The 12,367-nt window shown below is 37.9% G+C and overlaps 1 protein-coding gene across 1 annotated transcript in view; it reads right to left on the bottom strand.

Annotated features, from left to right (window-relative positions):
• Positions 1-12,367, bottom strand: part of LOC122091883 (small subunit processome component 20 homolog) — a 30,169-nt gene that overhangs the window by 15,675 nt on the left and 2,127 nt on the right. The window contains 8 exon segments of the mRNA XM_042662109.1: positions 73-147; positions 433-649; positions 786-989; positions 5,288-5,470; positions 6,280-6,386; positions 7,858-7,931; positions 8,069-8,147; positions 8,861-8,905. Of these exon segments, the coding sequence (XP_042518043.1) occupies positions 73-147; positions 433-649; positions 786-989; positions 5,288-5,470; positions 6,280-6,386; positions 7,858-7,931; positions 8,069-8,147; positions 8,861-8,905 (984 nt within the window).

Genomic DNA, 12,367 nt, shown 5'->3' with positions numbered 1-12,367 from the left:
GTGAGAATGAAAACAAACAGAAAGGTATTTTTACAAGAACCATTTGAGCAACAGAAGTAATATTGGTGGTACCTCAAAATCAAACTTCCAAAGGGATATGCTACACAGGGATCTTTGCAAAGCAGTTCTCCAATAAATCCCAGCAAACTGAAAAGTCCAACACATAAAATGATAAATTAAACTACTTAAGGCATGCACAGACACACATAGAGAGGAGCATTACTTGACTAAACCCACCATTCCATCTTTATCTTATTGGCTTTGGATTAACATAGACCAATTACAACTGTGGTTTGGTTTATTGAAGAATTGTTCAGGTTGGTTAACCTCAACATGATTAACTAGTGGATATGTCCGCGTGGGTACCTTCCAACCCTAATGATTACTAGCTTAGATACACAATGATGCCGAATCAGTCTTAAAAGACATTACCTTGTGTTTCTCAACTCAAACATGGGAGCCCATTGCAAGGAAACACTTGACATGGCCATCTCATCATTACAATTGTGGAGCACATCAAGAAGGCAGAGCATTAACTGCAGAACTCTATCAACAATTTCAGAAGAAGGCACTTCTATCTTCGCACCTTCTGAAGGTACTACATATGTCTTCACAAGTGATTCCACAAGTTCAAGCATTCGTTTGTAGTCTATGATCAGTCGCAAAGTTATATCAAACGTAAGTGAGTTGAAGATATCAATTACAAGATAGAAATTATGTGCAACAAGAGTATTAGGAATAAAATGGTGAATACAGAGTCAACTCATGATTCAATTAAGGCTCACCCAGAATTTTGCGTCCATGACCAAACTTAACAGTTGAAATTAGAAGGTACAGGAGGTGATTCAGGTGCTTGTTGGATTCATCATTGACACAGCCATATATCTTATCCAATAAGCAACTGAAGATCAAATTCAACTCCTTGGGTTGGAGATCCTCAGCTAACCTCTCCAAGGAAGCACTTAAAACCTCAAGAATAGTGTCCGAACCTGCAAAGAGATCAGGTTCAGAATTGTAAATGAGAAATACGCATCTAAAGGACGACATAGGCACAAAAAAAATTTCCTGCAGTGGAGGCAAATCAATCATGAACCTACAGATCAAATAAGGATTCTCTTCATATATGATTTCCAAAAATAAATAAGAAAATGCAAGATCAGGTTGACTGTCATTCAATATCAAACTATAAAAGCAAATACGCACCCATAATCACAAATAGTTCACCAAGAGATTGTTCTAAGGTGCATAAAGAAGTAAAGGATTCCAATTAAATCTTCTTCTCTAACCCCCTCCAACAATATCAATGCTGCATTTGGCTGTTGGGAGAATAAGAAAGAGCCCCAAAAGTTGATGAAAAGAAGTTCTTCTTTTCATGAAATTCCTCATTTTACAGAACAGGACTTCTTTGAATATCTTCACAGAATATCCTCCACATTTCCCAACATCCAAGTTTAATAAGCTAAAATTAAATCCAAGCAAAACCAATCTGACTTTGCTTTCTTTCCTTCTATTTGACTTTCCAATCCCAACAAACCATTAAGAATGTGTACTTTATTTATCATTCTTTTCACCTCCTTACTTTTCTTTTCCGTCAATATTTAGACAACCAAACAAAGCCCAAATTGTCCAAAACAGTGCTCGTATCAAACAACTCAATCAAAACCTTACAACCACTTTCCTTTCACCCTTGAAAGGTTCAATGCCTTACAATAACTCAAATTATCCATCATAGCCCAAACTTTGCCTACATGCTACAGTATCGGCAATCCATCCATGACCATGATTGATAAACAAGAAAATCCCCTCCTGATCACACACCCCTCCATTGGCACCATCTGAAGAGAAATCACGAATTCCTTTCCAGTTTCAACACTATCACGAGATTCTTTGCTTTGGCGAGAAGCACACAGTGTTACCGAAAAAAAAAAAAAGCAATGCCATGCGTTGTGCTATGATTTGGAAGTATTGCATGATATACATGTGTGACAGTTGAAGCGGTGGCAGAAGATCTCATGGAGATGGCATTTTGTTTGGACTTTGGAGGCTATTGAAGTCGGTCAGTCATTCATCTTCTGTTGCTGACAGCCTTATTTTGTCTGTAGGCTTCTTTTGCACTTGGAGGTGTGTGTTAGTCAGTGGAAGTAGCAAGTACAAATAGCAGCATGTCAAAAATTAATGACCTGTCTAATAGTTATTCTTGCCCTCTAAGGTGTGCGGCCTGTTGTATCCGAAGCGAAGCCCAGATCTTAAGATCAATGTTGTAGAATAAGATGGAACAAATAATGGGCATGGTCCAAGTCAGCAATTTCCTTCAATAGAGGATAGAGCAGATATTAAAACTCAGGATCAATCTGAAGTTCAAATCTGGAAATACAAGAGAATGCTATTGAAGATAAGATTCCAGATTTAGGGTTCCAGAATCTTAAAGACCCAAACTCAGAAAAGGAAAGGCCTAAACTAATCCTGAACTAATAAGGTAGGTAACATAAACTGACTAGGAAACTGAAATAATAAAGGAAACTGACCCAAACAAGGACTCTAATGAAACTAATGAAGTAAATCTTGTACTCCTACTCCTACCTATATTTTAAGCCCATTAAAGTGGTTTTCTACCCAAGGCTTATTTCCACTAAAATAAGCCCAATTAAGTGCTTTATATGCATCAACTGTCCCCAGCTTGAAAAATGTAGTGATGACAGGGTAACTTATGCATAGCAACTTTGACTAGACCCAAACAAAACCCTGGTGATGTAGGGAGTAGGGATGTTAGGAATAATGTCTTCAATCCAAGGAGCTTTCGCTTCAAAGTAGTGAGGTAGAATCACGAACTCTGCTTCATGTGGAGTGTTCTTGAAGTCTTCCTTAACCACGATCTAGTCTTACCACTAAGTCGTGTCTTCCTGAACCTCTGAAATGCTGAAGCGGCACTTGGGTCAAACTACCCTATTGGGTTCAGTATGGGCCCGCCCAAATACCAAATACCCAAGTTATAAAGAAGTGATAGCTATTCTGTAATAAACTGAAGTTATCAAGGGGAAGTGCAGGAGTGTAATTAACCAAATATGAAAGGGCTGCTGGTAGCTAATGGCCAAGTGTATAGAGTTTAATAATTTATTGGCCAAGTGTATACTTGGAAGCAGATGAAGGTAAGGGTAAGTAAATAATGAGAGAGTGAAGGATAATATGGAAACTGGGGGTAGAAATCAATTAAATCGAATAAGGAGGGGGGGGGGAGAAGAAGAAACCACTTCGTCTTCAACCTCTGGCCTTGAACCAGTGGCGGAAGAACTTCTATCTTGACAAGGAAATCCCAACTCATGAGCTCCAATCGGATTGGAAATTAAGGGCTTTGAATCGCAACATCTGAACCTCTTAACAGAAACCAACAAAGATCTGATAACCAAGTTACCAAGTATTATTATTATTTAATATCCTGCAACTAAACCTGACAGGGCTTGCTGGTACAAATCTGGACACAGGTTAGTATCTCACATAACTAGATCTATCTTTTGAAGTTGAAGGATGTGTGCTTATTTCGGGATCAATATTATAACTCTTTCATTCTAATCAAGTGGACATTCTGTGTGTCAAAGCCTGAACAAAATAGTACCACTAGAAAAAAGAATCATAAGATTCTAGAGATTACATACATCTAGAACCTTTTGGTCAGAGACTTTAGTCATACTGCTTCTTGGCATTCAGGATTCAAGATATCCCATCGACTCCAATCTTCCAAAATTACTGTGTTCCCCATTCAACCCAAAGTGTTTGTGTCTATTTGTTATGTTCATTATCATCCTCCTCTTGGCAGGAGTTTTATATCCATGGATGCTACTTCATAACTATCTCACTTTTTTACTTCAATGCAAAAACTTGTTTAATTGAAGCATAGGGATGAAGAATGCCTTCTTTTTCCCCTCTTCTTTAGCACCATATCTATCATATGTTGGAAGTAGTAAACATGGTTGTGGTACCATGGAGATGGAGAAGAAATTACAAGAACACTCCAAACCTACTCATACTGGTGTTCTATGGAGAAGCCTTTTCATATCATTTTGATACAGGTATCCTACATCATCATTCAGTTATTGGCAATAATAATCTTCTCATCTTGGTTGTAAGGATGATAATTCTGAAGCAATCCTGCCCAACCTTCCCAAGCTGGTCCATGCTTGGGCATGAGATTCCCGCCTAATTATCAATCAATCAAGGCTCAACCATGGTTGAAAACCCAATTGACCCTTATAGTCAGTACTCATTATCTAGCCTTCTCAAAAGTGCTGAGATATCTATATGTATAAAGTGTCCTCTTTCAGTTTATTAATTTTTTTGGTTTCTTAGAAACAGGTTGCAAATGGAACAAAATTTTCCGTCATCATGAATTTATATCTAGTTACACATAAAAATGTTATTATACAAGTTTGAATTACCAAATAGGAGAGAAAATAGAATATCTTTCTTCATCTTTACAAAAGAGAAAAAAAAGGGGGGGGGGGGGAAATGAAGAAAGAGCTGGGAAAATGGCAAAACGACGGGAATTGAACCCCACATGGTAAATCCACAATCCACGCCTTAATCCACTTGACTACATCCGCCCCTTACTCTTTCTACAAGATTCAATACATATTATTTTGAGCATTCGTCATTATTTCATTTTTTTTCTTACCTTAATAAAAAAAAATGAAAATCTTAAAACATATTTTTTCTATGCGCAAGTCATAAAACGGGTCAAATTTCCTTTCTGTAAATAATTTAGAGTTTCACACATTTTTATTAAAATATATAATTGAGATACAATATTAAAAATTTGACACATTTTCAGCAATTTTTCTTTATTATTCGATACGTCTGCCTAAACCCACGAGGTAGAACACAGATAAGCTTAGGCATGTCCTTCCCATCCTGTTTAACAATCAGGCAGGTTCAAGCAAGGCACATAATCCAAACTCCAGATGCTGAATCCCTGTATTATAATGATATGATCTTTATCTGAACAGCATATAATTTTGTTGCCTCAAAATTTTTTTCTATTTATCAATTTCGACATTTTTGAAATGACAAAAAAATAGATCAAGAAAAAAAAAATCATTGTCAAAGGTAAAGGTAAATCATATAAAAAATTCAGAATATTTAAAACCCAATACAAGTAAGGAAAAGGCAACAGACCATATAAATTTTGAATATTTCATTAAAAAGAACAAAACTAAGAGACATGTAAGAATGAGCATACACAGAAAACCATCAATGGATTATTATCTATGGACTTCAGTGAAGAAAAAGAGCTTGCCTTGAGAAAAATTATCACCAATGGTGAAAGTGGAATTATGAAACAAAAACATTAGTACTTTCTCTGCTCTTGAATGAAGCCTTGATGATGCCCCTCTCATTATATAACACAGTAACGCACTAACCCCAGATTTTCTCACATCTGTTGGATCCTTGACAGATTCACATATGATCTTTTTAATTCCTGTACAATGTTAATCATCAATATTCAATATTACTAACTTTCTGAGCAAAAACATTTCTTAATTACAATTATTAGGTGCAATAGCGTACTAAAGTAATCAATATTTTCTAACAGCACTATGTTACGAAACCCCAGTACTTAATCTATTTAAAATAATATTTGTAATTTATTTCTAGTGGTTAAATAGATTCCCCAAAAAAAACATTATGCAGCCATAAGCTAATAAAGAAATGAGAAATAAGATACACATGATATACATTTTTTTTTCCATTGCAGCAACAAATCTTTCTATTGTACCCACAACAAAAGACTCATGAAAGAAAAATCTGCTAACAATTGTTGTGCTTTAAAACTTATCTATTGCAACCAGACAAAATCTAATTCGTATTTCGTAATGTCTAAATTAAGCCCAAGATGACCTGCTAATTGATTGCCAAAAATGTGTCTACATTTGTGTGTGTATATATATATATATATATATCATCATTAACTATGATCAGAATGTAGCATAATATGCCAACTCCATATACCACATATGAATATTCTGCACTGGCATTGCCTTGGCTCAGTTCTCAACAAAATAAAATCACCACTGACAGTTTAGTAGCTTACGAAAAGTATAGAAGAAAATAATAGCCAACAACTTGGCCATGCTAAGGATTAAAAACACACATACCCATTAATAACTTTTAGAACCTAATTTGAATTAATCAATGAAAACATTTCTCCAAGGGCATGGGCATGGGTGTGGGTGTGGGTGTGGGCGTGGGCGGGGGCGTGTGAGATAAAGAGAGAGAATAAAGTAATACCTTTCTTAAGTTGCTCTTCAGGTGCATTCCTCAACAAAAAAGAAACAGCCTCAGCCATAAATTCTTGGACATAAGCCTTGGGGTAATATCTTATATCAGCGGTAATCCTTTATGAAAAAGAAAAATGTTAGCAATTTCCCTTTGTTCAATGGCCCAAAGAGAACGACAACATCACATGATATAAAACATTCTTCCTTTATTTCAGAAATTTCAATAGTAAACAAGGAAAATGAGAGAGAGATGTAATAATAACAAACAAAGACAGCTCATTTTGTTTTGATGTAAAGTGTTAAAACAAAAACAGCTTGTCTGATGGAACAGATTGAGAGAATCCAAAAGAACTTCCTTTGGGAACACAAGGTGCCCTGGGTGAGGGAGAGCACCACATTAAATGGAGAACTTTTTACTTCTGGAAAGGAAGAGTTGGGGTAGGTCTGGGGGTAGTAGTACTGGAGAGGGAGAAAGATCTGTGACAAAATGGATTTGGTTATTTCATGTGAAACCTCAAAACATTAGGTAAAACATCATCAGCCAATGATGGGCCTATTCTACAATTAGACATTTTTTTTTTATTTAGCAATAAAATGAATTAAGATTATAAATCATCAAAATTAGGAAGTACAAGACATATTGTTATAGGCCACAAGGGGAGACTGGAGGCAAGATATCTCATGTGCAGATGTCCTAGGATAAGGCCCAACATACACGGCAGTGTTCTGAGACCTGGCTCAGCACAGCCCGTCGGACCAGTTGAACCGTCACCATCATCAGAACAGGTGGATCAACCCCTGTGGCTCGGTTTTCCCCAAGCTCATTCACTAGGTTTAAAAAATTGTTAAACACTATAGCAAGACCTGAACCTTGAACACGTTAGCCCATCCTATCACATACCAGTAGGCTACCACCTCAACTGCATTTAACATTGATACTTATCAACAGAATTAAACCTTAATGTCTTGAAAGAAAAACTAATTTTGACCCATCAGACCAGCCGTTTTAAGTGGTTTCTGCCTCTCAGCATCATTTATGGATCCATGGGCTGACCGGATTTCAGAACATTGGTATATAGCTATTCTCCTCACCCCCTCTCTGGCCAATGAATCAACTAACGAATTGCCAGCCCTTGGTCTCCAAACGAAAAATATGTTCCTTATATACAGGGATCTATCTTCTTGATCAGGAGGATAATCTCCATGGTGTGTCATCAAGCCAATTTATCCAAATAAAAGCCAAAGGAAAATCACATACTGTTTTCAAATCCAGCCAAGATTGGGCCCTGGCTACAAATTAATTCCATTCTGTTGAAGGTTTTCCAAGGGCCATCAATGGTTACATCTCATACAGGAGTAATCCCCTGCTTATACTGATGTAACTAGTACATATCTTACATTTTTTTTTTTTTTTTAAATTGGGATGACATTAATAGATAATTCCTAACAGTTGCTTTCATTTCTGATGTATTTGAATCATTTAGATATCATCTTCAAGGTACTTATTATACATATGAAGTTGCCAACACACTCAAAATTCTGCAATAATCAAGAGAAGAGGTTGCTAACTACACAAAAATTTACTTACTTCAGGACATGCACAACATTCCGAACAAGATACTTCTGCAAATACATCATGAGACAGGACCAGGATGTAAAAACCTGCAAAAGTGGGATCTCGCTTCAAAATTGGCACTGATGTTCATCCAAATACTACATATCTAAGAGATAGAAGAGAGAAAGTGAGAGAGAATAAAAGGGGATGATACAGAAGTCTGTAAACTGACAATAGCTCAGACCTGCTCAAGTATATCAGGTTCCTTTTCAGCACCAGTTTTGAGCAGAGTCACTAAAGCATCAGTAATCCTCGGCAGAAAGCTGCAAACAATTTATGATCACAATAAATCAGCCATCAAAATGATAAAAAATGAACTGAAAGCTGAAAGGCTTCCAGATCTATTATCCAAATTCTTTCCATCTCATACAGGGATTCCTGAAAAATCAGGGATATGACCACAAATTAGATCAGTTCAAAAAGTTGGCAAGCATCTCAATTGGCCAAGGATAGGAGTTAGTAGAGTATGTCACCGCTGAATATGGGCCCAATGCAACTTTGAATAGTATAGGATAGTTAGCATACTCTCTTGATTATATATGGATATATAGGATCATCAACAATATAAGGTTTGGTTAACAGTCAATTAAAAAATGGTCTGATAATAAGGAACACTGATGCAGCTTTTTATAATAATCTATTTTTTTATTTGCAGGGGGTAACCATTTCCCTAATGCAGTTTACAACAAGTACACAACGAGATGGATAAAAAAGCATATGAACTTCAATTCATAGACTATTAAGGGTCTCCCCAATTATATGATCCAGCTAAATGCTAGGAAGCACTATATAAGCAAAAAAACCACACCTGAATTCACAGCTAACGAAACAAAGGAGGTTAAAAAATAATGCTATCCAAAGCACCCAAAATTTAGGCACATAGAAAAAAAAATAGTAAGACATGCAAACATACAAGATGACATCTTGAATTTTTCCAGCAAATGAAACAATTTATAGAAAGAAATCGGTAACTTACGGGCAGAAGTCCTCAAGGAGATCTCTGGACAAGGCTGCAATCAACCTGTTTTGGGGGGGGGGGGGGGGGGAGTTACTTTCATCAAACAAGGTGATCTGTAAAAGAATGATGCGACAGAACAGACTGAATGTATGATATTTTAGCCATTTGATAAAATAAACGCATGGTGAAGCAAAGCAACTCTTTTAGAGTATGAAAAACTGTTCATATAACCTGCACAGAATAGAATTGGTTGAAGTCTCTTAAGAAAAGCTAGACAAAATTCCACAACAAGCAAACAACTCTCTCCCTCCTATACCCCTCTCTCACTCTCTCTATCTTTATGCTTCTGTATTTGTTCCTCACTTGCTATACTCACATTCTTTTGCCAAAGAAATTGGAGATCTACAAGTAGGGGTGGCAACCGAGTGAATTCGACTAGATTAAGCTAAGGGCTAACAGGCCCTGGGTCTGGCCTGAACCCTCCTGATTAATAGACATGCAGGGGAACACCTGTCCAATCCAAGCCCATTAAACCAAGCGGCTTCAGACAGAACTCCTAAAAACTATTTTTTTCCTACACCCCCCTGCCACTCAGACTAGCAAGCAGGGAGTGATAACTCCTTCTGAGTAGTCTCACGAACTAGGCAACAAAGTTCATAGATCTGGGCATAATTATTTGGTTGTGCATTGGTCTATTTAACTGCATCCCATAATTCTTTTGCAGAGTTTAGCAGGACAAAGCTGGGGCTGATAATCGATTCCATTGAGTTCAAGAAAAATGACATGATAAGAGCATCATTTGCCAACCCATTGTTTGCAACAATAGACTCAGTGCGCTTAGTGGTGTCACCAGTCAAATCCCCCAGAAAATTATTACCCCCAATAGAGAGAAGGCATGCCTGGGATCATGTAAAATAATTGGACCCAGTTAGTTTGTAGGTCCTATCTAAAGAGTAGGGTTATCGCCATGGGTTCCAAGACGACCCACCACACTATCCTCAACTCCCCCTGTAGAGGTAGCATTACTTTCCGCCGTAGAAATAAGGAGGTAATACAGGTACTCAAAAAAGATCAACTAGTAGGACTAATCACATGTCAGAGAACACTCAATGGGGAAGGTAGTGATTAGCACATAGGTTGTTGACAGTTATGGCCAAGTCGGACCAGCGGCAGTGGGATAAAAGGGAGGCAGCGGTAGGGCCTTGACGGCCTGGCAGCGAGCAAGGAAGCAGAGAAAAGGCCTAGCAAGGCTAGGTGGTAACTAGCCGGGGGCCTAAAGACCCTGGCGGAAACTAGCCGGGGGCCTAAAGACCCTGGCGGTGATTGGAAGGAGGGCCTAAAGCCCTATCAGTGATCGGCAGAGAACTTGTAGGCCTGGCGATGATCGGTAGGAGTGCAGGAGCCCTGGTGGTGATTGACATAGGGGCCTGAAGCCCAGGTGGGGAGTGTCAGTGGGCTTTGGTGACCAGCGTAAGTCGACAAGGGCCTAGAGGCCACTGGAAGTTAACATAGGTGACCGGAAGGGCCTAGCAGTAGTCGGATGACACAGGCGGGAGGCCTAGGTGCCATGGTGGAATGGTGTGAGGGCACAAGGCCATAGTGGAGTAAAAGGGTAAATGGAGGCAGCCTTGGGAGGCCAAAGCCTCTATTGTGCAGGGCCAAACTTTTCTAGTGGTTAAAAAAATTCCCAAAGTATTGGGCTCTAATACCAAGTCGAGTAGAAGGGATCCTGAGAATAGATTGACTTGCCTAAAATGACAAAGGTCGTTCTTTATTTATTGAGAGGATAACATATACAAACAAGGTATGATAGGTAAGGTTGAGTCACATGCCTTATCCTAACATACAATGAACCTAGATAGTCTAGTCGTCTACTCAACTCTCCTCAATATTAACTCAACTCAACTCAACCTTATCCAAACTAAATGGGGTCAGATACATGGATCCTTTTTCTCCATTTAGCTCTATCAAAGCCATACTTGTTCCTAATCTAAAGCTATGCATGTCTTTCCTCACCACTGCTCCTACAGTCATTTTAGGCCTACCCTTGGCTCTTTTAGCTCCACTTCAATTTGAATCAAATCACACCCGTACTGGAGCATTCAAAGGACACAATTGCACATGTCCATGCCACCCTAAATGACTTTCTCGCAACTTATCATTTATTAGAGCTAATTCTAAATTATCTCTAATCTGTCATTCCTTATTTTATATTTTCTAGTTTTATTGTTCATCCATTTCCATATCCTCATTTAAGCTGCACTAAATTTGTTTATATATTGTTCCTTCACTACCCAACACTCGGCTCCATAAAACGATGTTGGTCATATAATTGTCCTATAAAATTTTCCTTCGAATTCTAAAGAAACATGTCAATCACACAACACTCTAGATGCACCCTTCCAATTCATCCACCATATTTTAATTCTTTGTACAGTATCATTAGTTCATTATTTATTTCTTTTCTATTTATGATTGAACCTAAGTACATAAAATTTTCACTTTGCGGCATCTCCCTATGATCAATTTTCACCACCTCACTTTCAATCTTATTATTACAAAGTTACACACCAGATACTCTATTTTGTTCTACTTATTTTAAAACCTTTTGGTTCAACCTCCATATTTCAACTTTGTAATTATCTTTGCTTTGTTTCATCTATTAAAAACAATATCATCAACAAAAAGCATACACCAAGGGATTTGATCTTAAATGTCTCTAGTCAGCTCGTCTATGATAAGCGCAACCAAATATGGACTTAAAGTTAATCCTTGATGTAATCCAATTATAATTGGGAATCCACTATCCCACCCATAGTTGTCATGGCGTCAAATCGATCCAAGGAGGTGGAGGGGTGGCTAATCGATTTAGCGATGAATCGCCCGTTATGGCGTTGCCATGGCGGTCAAATCGCCCATGTGTCATTTTTTATTTTCCCTATTTTCTAAAGTTATTTAGTATACTACTTTTTTATTTTTCCAATTTTCTAAAGTTATTTAGCATGCTACAAGCCTACAATATATACCCTATAACATATAAAACCAACATTAAACAACATCAAATCATCAAAAATCAACATAGCCAAATCAAAATCACCCTGCATTTTACAAAAAATCTACCGCCTAGTGAATCAGACGCGACCTGGCATCCATGGCGGTGCCATGGCGACGCCTATCATCCAATGGCGACCGCCATTTGTGTCACACAAATCGTAGCACTACCATGAACTTCTTTTTCCGCCAGGACGCCAAATCGCCGCCTTGGCGACCCCATCACAACTATGATCCTACCCCCTCAACCCCCACCCCATCCCCACAGTTCTTACACTAGTCACTACACCATTATACATATCTTTAACTATGCCCACATATTTACTTGAAAGTCGAGAGACTTTTCTTCTCTAACCTTGCCAACTAACTCTCTAGGGACTCTTTCTTAAGCTATTCTAAGTCAATAAAGAACATATGGAGATTGGAGATCCTTCTTTCATTCTCTAAATCTTTCCATTAGTCTCCTAAGAAAAT

Source organism: Macadamia integrifolia, chromosome 10, assembly GCF_013358625.1.
Source record: "Macadamia integrifolia cultivar HAES 741 chromosome 10, SCU_Mint_v3, whole genome shotgun sequence".
Lineage (NCBI taxonomy): Eukaryota > Viridiplantae > Streptophyta > Magnoliopsida > Proteales > Proteaceae > Macadamia > Macadamia integrifolia.
Note: the sequence above shows the minus strand (reverse complement) of the source record. Positions and strands in the feature narration are given on the sequence as shown.